Source organism: Heterodontus francisci, chromosome 8 (genome assembly GCF_036365525.1).
Source record: "Heterodontus francisci isolate sHetFra1 chromosome 8, sHetFra1.hap1, whole genome shotgun sequence".
NCBI lineage: Eukaryota > Metazoa > Chordata > Chondrichthyes > Heterodontiformes > Heterodontidae > Heterodontus > Heterodontus francisci.
Genome location: NC_090378.1, coordinates 114,113,786 through 114,128,211, shown reverse-complemented (window position 1 = coordinate 114,128,211; position 14,426 = coordinate 114,113,786). Strand labels below are relative to the sequence as shown.

The 14,426-nt window shown below is 44.2% G+C and overlaps 1 protein-coding gene across 4 annotated transcripts in view; it reads right to left on the bottom strand.

Moving 5' to 3' along the window:
* Window positions 1-14,426, bottom strand: part of cep350 (centrosomal protein 350) — a 223,134-nt gene that overhangs the window by 166,666 nt on the left and 42,042 nt on the right. For all 4 annotated transcript variants that reach the window (XM_068037945.1, XM_068037948.1, XM_068037946.1 and 1 more), the window contains exons 4-6: window positions 13,833-13,947; window positions 5,577-5,748; window positions 657-1,273 (exon numbers count right to left, since the gene is read on the bottom strand). In XM_068037945.1, coding sequence (XP_067894046.1) covers window positions 657-1,273; window positions 5,577-5,748; window positions 13,833-13,947 — 904 coding nt within the window. The remainder of the gene's footprint in view (window positions 1-656; window positions 1,274-5,576; window positions 5,749-13,832; window positions 13,948-14,426) is intronic.

Sequence of the window (14,426 nt, the reverse complement as noted above, 5' to 3'; positions counted from 1 at the left end):
TTTTTCCTCATGCACTGTTGCTTCTTTTGCCAATCACCTGAAATCGGTGCCCTCTAGCTCTGGATCCTTCCGCCACTGGGAACAGTTTCTCCCTATCTACTCTGTCCAGATCCTTCAAGATTTTGAACACCTTTATCAAATCTCCTCTTAAACTTCTTTCCTCCAAGGAGAACAGCCCCAGCTTTTCAAATCTATCCATGTGACTCAAGTTCCTCAAAATCATATTCTTGTGATTTTTTACTGCATCCTCTCTAATGCTCTTCCTGGTGTCTTAGCCAATACTTAATCCACAAACATCTTTAAAGATAGATTATCTGGTCATGATCACATTGCTGTTTTTGGGAGCTTGTTGCACATAATTTGGCTGCCAAGTTTCCTACGGTACAACAGTGACTATACTTCAAAAGTACTTCACCGGCTGTAAAGCACTTTGGGATGGCTGAGGTTGTGAAAGGCGCTAAATATATATAAGTCTTTCTTTATAGGTAAGTAGCAAGGGTCCCCCCTGTAATTGCTGGGAGACACACTGGCAGAATCCTGAAAGCAAGCCTGACTTTCCACTCACATGCCCAAGGCTGGCCTATACCTTGGAGCAGCCAGAAATTAACTATAAAGGGAGGTGGAAAGGACACAAAGTGTACACCCGGCAGTCATACCTTTGTACGATGGAGCAGGTGGTGCTGCAGTAACCTTTCGCACTTTGGTAGTGGGAGCTGCAGTGTCTACGGTGGGAGCTGCAGGCAGCTCAGAGAAGTTCAGCAGCCGGTCCCTCTCGGCAGATTCCTCCGACTGCTCCCGTTGCTTCCTGATCCGCTCCTTCAGTTTCTCAAGCTTGTCATCATGTTGTTTCCTGCGCATCATCTCCAGTTTCTGCATCATCGACTCCGACGTGGAACTCGGTGAGGACAGCTCAGAAGGCCGATCGCTCTTTGCATCAGACTCGTAGCTCACGAGCTTAGCGTGTGGGCCTTTGGCGGTGCTGCCTTTCTGGCCCAGTGCACCTCGGCCTAAAGTTTTGTAAAGTGCATCAGAGTTGTGCAAGGCGTCAAGTGCTGAGCGGTCGTTGAGATATTTCACCTCCGTGTCATCCACTGCTGTCGAGCGTGTGCTCTCGTTATCCAAACAGTGGTAATTCCGGTTGTCTCGCTCGTATATCATGTGACTGATTTCACTCTCCTTCCCTCGCACTTCATTGGCGTTCAGTTCAGAAAGGAGACGCTGAGCTTCCAGCTGGCTAGCAGTCAGATAGGTTGGGACTCTAACATCCACTTGCCTGATAACGAAACAGACAGATTAATATTACTCATCCTTCTATCTACTCTTTATATCAAGTACAGGAAACTGAAGGACTTTTTCAGGAAAAGATTTTCAGTAGTGACCAAGAACAGCAAGAATGGAAGCTAATAGCATCTGCCTACATAGCAGTGACTGCATGTCAACAGTAAATCATTAGCTGTAGAACACTTTGGGGTGCTTAGAAAACATGAAAGATCCTATATAAATGCAAGTTTTTTCTATTTTAAACAATCTGCTCCCTGCAAAAAGACTTCCCTCCTCTAATTTTCAAACTGATTTTCTCTATTTTCCATTCCCAAGATGAACTCAACCTTGGGTTCCATTGGCAGCAGCAGCTACCAGCAGCTCAGCTAAGTGAGGATATTTTTTGTAAATGAACAGGGACTGAGCATCACCAGGCTGCTCAATGCTAGGCCACTCCACACATACATGCTACCCAGCTGGGATCATTGGGGAGTGACCACAGAGAGACCTATGGATGATTCTCTCCTTTCCTGCATGCTCACCAACCCTAGTGGGGCTGGATTTTGTGGTGCTGGCAGGGTGCTCAACACCAGGTCAAAAAGCAGGGGAAACCTGCCTCAGTCCAAACCACCCCCAGCGCAATCTTGCATTGTTCCAGCACTTAAGAGCCGGTGCCAATCCCCATCCCATTAAAAATGAGGATCCTACGGCCAAGAGCTGCCAGCCAATCATAGGGCCAACAGCTCAGCAGATTCGGCAACGGCACCGGGAGCGGTGTCCACTGCTGGTACTGAAGAAGCCTTGGACCCAGTACTCAGGTAAGTGAGGCGGGGTTGCCGGGGCCGGTCCAGAAGGCCCTGACAAGGCGGGATGGGGGCATGGACATGTAGTGCAGGAGGAGGAGGGTCCAGGGAGGTGGAGTTTGTCCCAATTGGTGTCCTCCATGATACACAGATTGCCCACGGAAAAGGGACACCCCCTCCCCCCACCCCAAGGAGGGCACCTCGTATTACTGGACACTCTCCCCATGTGGCAGAGGCACCCCCCCACCACTGGTTAAATCCCAGCGGTAGGGGGAAAGAGGCCTTTAATAGACCACCTAAGGACCTCAATTGGCCTCTGGGCCTATCCCATCCCCGACAAAATCGCTTGGCAAGGGGGAGATGATGGGCCCTCCAGTTCCCGTTGCAATTCTATTCTTTCAGCCAGGAAAGGAAAGAAGTAGAATTAAAACAGAAAATGCGGAAAATACTCAGCAGGTCTGGCAGCATCTACGGACAGAAAAACAGAGTTGATATTTCAGGTCGATGACCTTTTACCAGAACTGAAAAAAGTTAGAGATGTAACAGGTTTAAAGCAGATACAGAGCATTTTCAGTTTTTATTTCAGATTTCCAGCATTTTGCTTTTGTTTTAAGGAAAGGCGTGGGCTTTTTAAACCAAGAATATTTGGAAGAATCATTTGGGCCCCAATGCTGAAATCCACAGCAGTTCCTGGAATAATGAGATAAATATGAAATGACAGAGTCACTGGGACATAGCTTTATAATAGCTCAGTTAGCAGAGACAACACAGAGGAAGAAATATACAGACATATTAGGGAATTGAGTAAAAAAACATAGAATAATGGGTGAGTTCAACTACCCCGATATTAATTGGACAGAAGAGTTAGGTAAAGGGGAGAAGGGAATGGAGTTCCTACAATGCGTACAAGATTCCTTTTTAACCCAATATGTAAAAATCCCAAGAGAAGATTCACTATTGGGGTAATTTAGTAATGGGGAATAAACCAGAGCAGATAAGCAAAGTAAAAGTAGGGGAACATCTAGGCAACAGTGAATATAATATGTTTTATGACAATGGAGAAGAACACAAGTATTAAGAAAACCAGATTAATAGATTGGAGAAAATTTGATTTTGAGAGGCTAAGAACAGAACTTGGGAAAATAAAATGGGCAAAATTATGGGAAACATTTAAAACAGTGTTCAAGAGTGCAGGAAAAATATATTCCACCAGAAGGAAAGAAAAAACTATAATATTGGTGAGGCTCCATGGAAAATAAAGACATAAGGGAATAATTGAAGGTTAGGAAAGAGACATACATTAAGTATGTGGACAGTAGAGGAGTGGTAACAGGGAATACCAAGTGATTAGGAGAGAAGTCAAAAAAACAATTAGAGCGGCAAAGAGGAACTATGAAATTAAATTACCAAGGAACATAAAACAAAATAAAATATTTTACAGTACATCAATAAAAAAAACAGAAGGCTGGAATGGGAATAGGATCATTAAGGGATAGACAGGATGATACCACAGGTAATGATAGAGATGGCAGAAATATTAAATAATTATTTCTGTTCAGTATTTACCAGTGAGATACAGCATTGAACGATGTGACGATTAATAAGTGCACTTAAAATTTAAAAAAGGGGATGTACTGAATAAACTATTCAAAGTCAAAGAGGATAAAACCCCTGCTCCAGATGGATTGCATCCACGCATTTCAAAAGAATCTAGGGAAGAGATAGCAGAGGCATTACTACACTTATTTAATACTTCATTAGAAAAAGGTATAGTGCCAGAGCTCTGGCGGATAACTAACCTAATTCCTATATTAAAGAAGGGGGACAGAAGATGCCCAGGAAATTATAAACCTGTCAGCTTAACATCACTGGTAGGAAAAATAATGGAATCCCCACTAAAAGAGAGAATAGAACATCTAGTGAAGAAAAATATAATTAATAGACAGCAGAGATTTTAAAAGGGAAGATCTTGCTTGGTTAACCTTATTGAATTTTTCTTTCCGTTCTCAATTTATGCCCTTATCCTAGCCAAAGTAATTTCCGTGACTTGAGCAGATACATTAGGCTGACGTCTGTTCCTACCATGAGTAGTCAGTATGTTAAAGTAATTACCCTGGGCAGTGTGCAGCCAAAATGTGCCACCTACATGCAAAAAATTGAATCAACTTTTTGATGCAACATCTGTTTCCATCGTACTTAAAAAACTTAAGTTTGTTGTTCTATTCATCTGGAATGGTTATCTACACTGGTTTGCTTAAATTTGGGTATTGTAACAGTTAATTTATATTACAAACCAAGGCCTCAACATGTATTACTACAATAAAAACATTCAATAGAACTGTGAGTTGCAATGCACACAATGGATTTATAGTACCCCCCCATTACGGTGAGACCCCATATAGAGATCAATTTTACAGCCTAGCGTGAGTCACTGGACCAACCAATGAATCAACTGGAGACTGAAAAGGACAAATCTTGCAGATAGCAACAACTTGCCTATGTGAGTTCATGTTTCAGCACCAACATAGGGATGGACATTACACAAGTGTTACAGAATCATAGGCAGAGAGGACAGCCATTCAGGCACTGCACATGCTGACTCTACGAAGGAGCTACCCACTTTGGCCCATTCCTTTCACTCTCCCCGTACCTTTTAAAAATTCTTTTTCCCAAGTATTTATCCAATTCCCTTTTAAAAGCTATTACGGACACTGCTTCCACCACCATTCCTAGTAGGGAAATCCTCTGCATATATAATTTTTCTGGCCTGTCCCTTAGTTCATTTGGTGACTTCCAAATTTACCTTGAATTAACCTTCTACTAACTCACCAACTAGTGGAAACATTTCTTAATTTACCTCATCAAAACCCCTCGTGATTTTGAGATCTCTTAACCGCTGTTCCAATGAAAGGAATCATAGTTTCTCTAGTCTCTCTTGATAACTTTAGTTTCTCATTCCTAATATTATGAAAGTGAACATTTTCTGCATTCTCTGCACAGCCTTGAAATCCTTCCTGAATTAGGGTTCCCAAAACTGGATACAACAGTCTAATTGCAGCCTAACCAATGATTTGTGACAGTTTAGCATTTCTTCTGTTTTTATACTCAATGCCCCTATTTATAAAACCTCGATACTTCTGATGAGCTGATCAATGATCTAAATACTTCACCATCCTCAGTTTTACTAACTTAGCTATACCAGTCGTCGATCTCCCAGGGCAGTGAACATGCAAAGTCAAGATCAAATGTAATCCAGGTGAAGTAGGATTACAGGCTGAAGGATAACTGGAGTCATACACCCTTTTGTTTTTACATTCCCTTTAAAAATTATTATAACAGAAACTGCCTATGTAACCTAATCACACTATACACATCCTACTGTCAGTAATGCTTTCACTGTCGAGAGTGTAGCTACAACCTGACAAGTTTATGCAGACAATTTCCATTATGAAAAGGAATATGGGAATTTGTAACAGAAAATAATTGGCAGTAAGTATAGATTCCTGATCATACCTATTTGCAGCTAACGGATCTCTGAATTCCACTCGACTGCTCTTCTTAATGTTGCTTTCTAGAGTGGTCGATCTCAGTGGGCTCCGGGATGTTTTGTCCTTCCGCGATTTGCTGCGACTGCTGGACTTGACAGCTGAAGCACTTGCCACAGAATCTTCCAGGTACCTTCCATCTGACAGGAATAGAAATAAGGTTTAAGAAGAAAAAGGAGCACACATTTGTTCCCCTCACCACTATCGGTACATTCAGTTAGTCCACACAAGTTGCACTAAAAGACTACTGTCAGCCTGTGTAAGCAAGAGGAGGAAAGATAATTCTTGTCCCCTGTTTGTCTCCTTGAATTCCATGCACGAACACAAAAAGCTATAAACCAGATGTGGGAGACCATGGGAAAGGGTAGGAACAGGTTACGGAGGTAGGGAGGGGAAAGGCAATGGAGGAATTTGAAAGCAAGAATGAGAATTTTAAAATAGAGGCACCGCCAAAGCAGGAGCCAATATAGGTCAGTGAGCACAGGGATGATGGGTGAACAGGACTTGGTACCAGTTAGGGTATGGGCAGCAGGTACATGGTGGGAGACTGGCCAGGACAGCATTGGCATGTATTGACGAATGGACTTGTACAACTTTAGCCACAGTACCATCAGTGGTGAAAAGTCTGCAACAGCACTATGATAGACAAGCATTTCCCATTTGATAAAGTACTGGCACATACTGCCAACTTGTTTTTCTATTGTAAACTGCTGATACACGGGCATGGGCCAGCGTCTGGCCAGGTTCAAGGCATTCATTAAAATTTCAATTAGAGGTTAAATGTTTACAGCATCCAAGCATTGAATACAAGAAGAAAAGTTTTTTTTACTCAGCAAGTGGTTAAGATCTGGAATGTGTTATGAAAGTGTTTGTTTTTTTGAGGACTCATTTTAGAATTATGGACATTGGTTCATTTGAGAAAACTGAAAAGATTCCACGGATGTGTTTTTTTTCAAGGGTCACAGAGGTCTGTTTTGAAAACAAACATTTACTGGATGTCACATGCCTTAAGCTCAATAAACAACAGAAACCGTGGTGACTAGAGGAAGATGTCTATGCCTTTATTAGCTGAGGCATAGAATATAAGAGCAGGGAGGTTATGATGGAGCTGTATAAAACGCAAGTTAGGCCACAGCTGGAGAACTGTGTACAGTTCTGGTCGCCACACCATAGGAAGGATGTGATTGCACTGGAGAGGGATCAGAGGAGATTCACCAAGATAAAAGCAAAATACTGCGGATGCTGGAAATCTGAAATAAAAACAAGAAATGCTGGAACCACTCAGCAGGTCTGGCAGCATCTGTGAAAAGAGAAGCAGAGTTAACGATTCAGGTCAGTGACCCTTCTTCGGAACTGACAAATATTAGAAAAGTCACAGGTTATAAGCAAGTGAGGTGGGGGTGGGGCAAGAGATAACAAAGGAGGTCCAGATTGGACCAGGCCACATAGCTGACCAAAAGGTCACGGAGCAAAGGCAAACAATATGCTAATGGTATGTTGAAAGACAAAGCATTAGTACAGATTAGGTGTAAATACACTGAATACTGAACAGCAGCAAGTTCAATATTCAGTGTATTAACACCTAATCTGTACTAATGCTTTGTCTTTCAACACACCATTAACATATTGTTTGCCTTTGCTCCGTGACCTTTTGGTCAGCTATGTGGCCTGGTCCAATCTGGACCTTCTCCTTTGTTATCTCTTGCCCCACCCCCACCTCACTTGCTTATAACCTGTGACTTTTCTAATATTTGTCAGTTCCGAAGAAGGGTCACTGACCCGAAACGTTAGCTCTGCTTCTCTTTTCACAGATGCTGTCAGACCTGCTGAGTGGTTCCAGCATTTCTTGAGATTCACCAAGATGTTGCCTGGGCTGGAGCATTTCAGCTATGAAGAGAGACTGGATAGGCGAGGGTTGTTTTCCTTAGAGCACAGAAGGCTGAGGGGGGACCTGATTGAGGTATACAAAATTATGAGGGGCATAGATAGGAAGAAACTTTTTCCTTTCGCGGAGGTGTCAATAACCAGAGGGCATAGATTTAAGGTAAGGGGCAGAAAGTTTAGAGGGGATTTGAGGAAAAACTTTTTCAACCAGAGGGTGGTTGGAATCTGGAACACACTGCCTGAAGGGGTGGTAGAGTCAGGAACCCTCACAACATTTAAGAAGTATTTAGATGAACACTTGAAATGCCATAGCATACAAGGATACGGGCCAAGTGCTGGAAAATGGGATTAGGATAGATAGGTTTGATGGCCAGCACAGACATGGTGGGCCGAAGGGCCTGTTTCTGTGCTGTATAACTCTATGACACTATGTTTACAGAGAAATGACATGTCAAGATTAATGGTGGTCAGGAGGTTTCCCTTTTGGGATATTGTTTTGGTTCATTTGGGGTGCGGACTGTTTTGAAGTCAGTTGGGTTTGTCGCCTGCTGAAAGGAAACACCCAGCTCTTCTTTCTCTACCTCTTTGAAAAAACCCTACGCATCCAGTGTGTGAGAGCTATAACCCCTGATGCCGCATTTCTCCGAGAAGCACCTGGAAAGCCTGTCAATTTTTCCCGGATGCCAGGGTCAGGGATGTCTCGGATCGAGTCTACAGGATTCTTAAGGGGGAGGGGGAGCAGCCAGAAGTCGCGGTACACATCGGTACCAATGACATAGCTAGGAAAAGGGATGAGGACCTGAAAAGCGAATATAGGGAGTTCGGTTGGAAGCTAAAAGGCAGGACGAGCAGAGTAGTAATCTCAGGATTGTTACCGGTGCCACGTGCTAGTGAGGCTAGAAACAGAGAGCGAGTGCAGCTGAACATGTGGCTACAGAACTGGTGTAGGAGGGAGGGTTTCAGATATGTGGATCATTGGGATACCTTCTGGGGAAGGTGGGACCTGTACAAGAAGGACGGGTTGCATCTGAACTGGAGGGGCACCAATATCCTGGGCAGGAGGTTTGCTAGAACTCTTCGGGAGGGTTTAAACTAGTTTGGCAGGGGGATGGGAACCGGAGCTGCGGATCAGTGGATGGGGTAGCTGTTGAACAGGCAGATACAGAGTGCAGAGAGTCTGTGAGGAAGGTTAGACAGTTGACAGGGCAAAGTTGCAGCCAGTATGATGGGTTGAGGTGTGTCTATTTTAACGCAAGAAGTGTCAGGAATAAGGGTGATGAACTTAGAGCATGGATCAGTACTTGGAGCTACGATGTTGTGGCCATTACGGAGACTTGGATATCACAGGGGCAGGAATGGATGTTGGATGTTCCGGGGTTTAGATGTTTCAAAAGGAATAGGGAGAGAGGTAAAAGAGGTGGGGGAGTGGCATTGTTAATCAGGGATAGTATCACAGCTGCAGAAAGGGAGGTCGTCGAGGAGGGTTTGTCGACTGAGTCAGTATGGGTGGAAGTCAGAAACAGGAAAGGAGCAGTCACTTTATTGGGAGTTTTCTATAGACCCCCCCCCCCCCCGCAACAGCAACAGAGACACGGAGGAACAGATTGGGAGGCAGATTTTGGAAAGGTGCAGAAGTAACAGGGTTGTTGTCATGGGTGACTTCAACTTCCCTAATATTGATTGGAACCTCCTTCGTGCAAATAGTTTGGATGGAGCAGTTTTTGTCAGGTGTGTCCAGAAAGGTTTCCTGACTCAATATGTAGATAGGCCGACTAGAGGGGAGGCTATGTTGGATTTGGTGCTTGGCAACGAACCAGGCCAGGTGGCAGATCTCTCGGTGGGAGAGCATTTCGGTGATAGTGATCACAACTCCCTGACCTTTACTATAGTCATGGAGAGGGATAGGAGCAGACGGGATGGGAAAATATTTAATTGGGGGAGGGGGAATTACAATGCTATTAGGCAGGAACTGGGGAGCTTAAATTGGGAACAGAGGTTCTCAGGGAAATGCACGACAGAAATGTGGAGGTTGTTTAGGGAGCACTTGCTGCGACTGCTGGATAGGTTTGTCCCGATGAGGCAAGGAAGGGATGGTAGGGTGAAGGAACCTTGGATGACAAGAGATGTGGAACAGCTAGTCAAGAGGAAGAAGGAAGCTTACTTAAGGTTGAGGAAGCAAGGATCAGAAAGGGCCCTAGAGGGTTACAAGGTAGCCAGGAAGGAACTGAAGAATGGACTTAGGAGAGCCAGAAGGGGACATGAAAAAGTCTTGGCGGGTAGGATTAAGGAAAATCCCAAGGCGTTCTACACTTATGTGAGGAACAAGAGGATGGCCAGAGTGAGGGTAGGGCCGATCAGGGATAGTGGAGGGAATTTGTGCCTGGAGTCGGAGGAGGTAGGGGAGGTCCTTAATGAATACTTTGCTTCAGTATTCACTAGTGAGAGGGACCTTGTCGTTTGTGAGGACAGCGTGAAACAGGCTGATATGCTCAAACAGGTTGATGTTAAGGAGGAGGATGTGCTGGAAATTTTGAAAGACACGAGGATAGATAAGTCCCCGGGGCCAGACGGGATATACCCAAGGTTATTACGGGAAGCGACGGAAGAGATTGTCGCGCCTTTGGCGATGATCTTTGCGTCCTCACTGTCCACTGGAGTAGTACCAGATGATTGGAGGGTGGCAAATGTTATTCCCTTGTTCAAGAAAGGGAATAGGGATAACCCTGGGAATTACAGACCAGTCAGTCTTACGTCGGTGGTGGGCAAATTATTGGAGAGGATTCTGAGAGACAGGATTTACGATTATTTGGAAAAGCATAGTTTAATTAGAGATAGTCAGCATGGCTTTGTGAGGGGCAGGTCATGCCTCACAAGCCTTATTGAATTCTTTGAGGATGTGACAAAACACATTGATGAAGGAAGAGCAGTGGATGTGGTGTATATGGATTTTAGCAAGGCGTTTGATAAGGTTCCCCATGGTAGGCTCATTCAGAAAGTAAGGAGGCATGGGATACAAGGAAATTTGGCTGTCTGGATACAGAATTGGCTGGCCCATAGAAGACAGAGGGTGGTAGTAGATGGAAAGTATTCAGCCTGGAGCTCGGTGACCAGTGTGTTCCGCAGGGATCTGTTCTGGGACCTCTGCCCTTTGTGATTTTTATAAATGACTTGGATGAGGAAGTGGAAGGCTGGGTTAGTAAGTTTGCCGATGACACGAAGGTTGCTGGAGTTGCGGATAGTGTGGAGGGCTGTTGTAGGTTTCAACGGGGCATTGACAGGATGCAGAGCTGGGCTGAGAAGTGGCAGATGGAGTTCAACCTGGAAAAGTGTGGTGATTCATTTTGGAAGGTCGAATTTGAATGCAGAATACAGACTTAAAGACAGAATCCTTGGCAGTGTGGAGGAACAGAGGGATCTTGGGGTCCACGTCCATAGATCCCTCAAAGTTGCCACCCAAGTTGATAGGGTTGTTAAGAAGGCGTATGGTGTGTTGGCTTTCATTAACAGGAGGATTGAGTTTAAGAGCCGCGAGGTTATGCTGCAGCTCTATAAAGCCCTGGTTAGACCACACGGAATATTGTGTTCAGTTCTGGTCGCCTCATTATACGAAGGATGTGGAAGCTTTAGAGAGGGTGCAGAGGAGATTTACCAGGATGCTGCCTGGACTGGAGGGCATGTCTTATGAAGAAAGGTTGAGGGAGCTAGGGCTTTTTTCATTGGAGCGAAGAAGGATGAGAGGTGACTTGATAGAGGTGTACAAGATGATGAGAGGTATAGATAGAGTGGATAGCCAGAGACTTTTCCCCAGGGCGAAAAGGGCTATGACCAGGGGGCATAATTTTAAGGTGATTGGAGGAAGGTTTAGGGGAGATGTCAGAGGTAGGTTCTTTACACAGAGAGTGGTGGGTGCGTGGAATGCACTGCCAGCAGTGGTAGTAGAAGCAGATACATTAGGGACATTTAAGCGACTCTTGGATAGGTACATGGATGATAGTAGAATGAAGGGTATGTAGGTACTTTGATCTTAGAGTAGGTTAAAGGGTCGGCACAACATCGTGGGCCGAAGGGCCTGTACTGTTCTATGTTCTATGTTCAACGCCGCCTGAATAGAACTGCTCCAGAAAAGATCCTCCGTATATTCGGACGCCAGACTGTATGTCATTTTTGGGACACAACATATCTCATCCTTTTTCTTTAAGAATTAGCAAGTATTTGGCCAAAGTATTTTTATTTTATTTTTTGTAAAAGAACTCTGCAGAGAGAACTTCTTTTTCTTTAACCTGGTGTGTGTGTGTATTTATTTATTGGGCATTTAATTACTGGATTAGTCTTGTTATGTAATAAACTGATAATTTTGTTTGGTTATTAAAGAAACCTGGTTGGTGCATTTTATTCTGGGATAAAGAGTGGAGTATATGATTGACCTCATCAGGAAAGACAGTGCACGTCTCCCAGTCATAACAAATGCACTGCCCGAAACTGTGGCAGAGGCAGATTCAATTGTGGCTTTCATAAGGGAATTGGACAAGCGCCTGAAGAGAAAAAATGTTCAGGGCTACAGGGAAAAGGCAGGCAGAACGGGATTAGTTAAATTGCTCTTGGAGAGTCAGCATGGTCTTGATCGGCTGAATGGCCTCCTTCTGTACAGTAACCATTCTGTGATTTAAATGTTTGGTGTTATTTCAAGTCACTTACAGTTCAGTTTGCTCGATGGGAGGAAGCTTGACTGAAGCATAAATGCTAGCATGGAATGACTGGGTCGAATGGCCTGTTTCTGTGCTGTATATTCTATGTAATTCAACGAATCACTGGTTCTTGTACATAGGTCATAGATTTTCTTTTGGAACTTGAAAGTCGACGATTTGTCTTGTGCAAGTGAATACTAGATATGAATACACATGGTACCTCATATCTGGGCGGCGCAGTGGTTAGCACCGCAGCCTCACAGCTCCAGGGACCCGGGTTCAATTCTGGGTACTGCCTGTGCGCAGTTTGCAAGTTCTCCCTGTGACCGTGTAGGTTTTCGCAGGGTACTCCGGTTTCCTCCCACAGCCAAAGACTTGCAGGGGATAGATAAATTGGCCACTGTAAATTGCCCCTAGTTTAGGTAGGTGGTAGGGAATATGGGATTACTGTAAGGTTAGTATAAATGGGTGGTTGCTGGTCAGCACGGATTCGGTGGTCCGAAGGGCCTGTTTCAGTGCTGTATCTCTAAATAAAAATAAAATAAAAAATAATGCTACGACTGGTTCAGTTCCTCGGACGGGGAAAATGGGCTTGTGCTACCTTTATGCAATATTTTGCCAAAGCCTGACAGCATTAACTCATTTGTCTGTGGTGAACATGGTTAAAAAATAGATTGTTAATCTGAAGCCAATTGCCAGTAATGTTTCTCTGTCTGTTTGAGATCCAGCACCCACATTAGCAATGACAGTGAGGATACCGTCATGGAGATTCAAGGCAATTTTCAGCACTACCTTAGCCAATGAAAGGCAAACATTTGGAGGGCCATTATGAAAAAGAAAACATAAAAAAGAACTAAATATCGCAGTGGCACATCTACAACCATTTGTAATAATGTAGGATATATTTTCCAAGACCCTTAATTTTGATTTGTATATTTAAGTTATTATTTTAGAAAAAGTGGTTACAACTCATAGTAAATAATTGCTTGCCGCTCACCGTCCACACCTACAGACTGGCCACTTAGGTAAGGGAATGGAGAGCTGACATTGCCCACTAAGACATACCTAAAAAACTCCATGACTTAGAGAAGGGAGACATTTCATAGCCTCAATCTGTTTCTCAAATGCTAAAACATTGCGAAACGTCGCTGCATGCTGATTCACTAACTAACCTGATAAAGAGCATAAATTTATCAGACTTGTTTATTTGCTCAAGGTCTGCTCCATTATTTGTTATTTTCACTGAATCTATTGATCAATGCTGGCCTAAAGGCCTGCTACCCGACCCGAACCCAATGGGACCCAACGACATGTGTCGGGTTCGGGTCAGGCCGCACTTCCAGGTCTGGCATTCGGGCTCAGGTCGGGCCGGGTTGGACACACTCTATCACAGGTAAGTGGCTCCACTGTTAATGTAATTTTTGGACTAGAAAAGTGGTTTTGTTACAGTCATTTTAAGCTTGCGTAGATCGGCAACAGTGAAAAATGGAAGGACTCGGGCTCGGTCAGGCTCAGGTCCGATGTGGTTCTGTCGGGCTTGGGTTGGGTTTTTTTTTTTGCAGACCCAAGCAGGCCTTTATGCTGGCCTACACAAGATAAACAGCTACTGTTTCTGCAAGTTCAGCAACGTTTTCTTTTGTTGCCCCTCCACTTACCCTTCCTACTTATTTTTCTGGTAGCACTGCTCAAAGTCTTCTTAGTATCCATCACCGTGTCTATCACTGCAGTGCTGGTGGGCACAGCTTCCAGCCTGTTCTCTATATGCCGCAACTTAGGGTGAAAGAAAAATAAACAAGTCAAACACAACAACTTGCATTAAAATAGTACCTTTCCTGTAGCAAAACTTCCTCAGACGGACCTGAGCAAGAATCAGAGGGAAATTAGGTGACATAAGGGCAGTCAAAGGGCTAAATTTTGAGGGTGTCTGGAAGATTTGTTTTTTGGTGGGGTGGGGGTAGGTGACATTAGGGAGATTCCAGAGTGCAGGGACGAGACAACTGACAGCTCTGCTGCCAGAAGTGGGGCAGATTGAGCTGAGAATGCTTAGCAGAGCACTACTAGAAGAGCAGAGGGCGTGACCTGGGATGGAGGACAGAAAGAGGTTGGAAAGGCAAAGGGGAACAGGACTATGGACTGATATATAGATAGGAATTTTGAAACTGAAGCGCCAAGGGAAGGGCAGCCAATGGGAGGTAAGTAATGACAGGGAGTGATAGGCGAGCAGGACTACGATAGAGTTCAGTGTATGA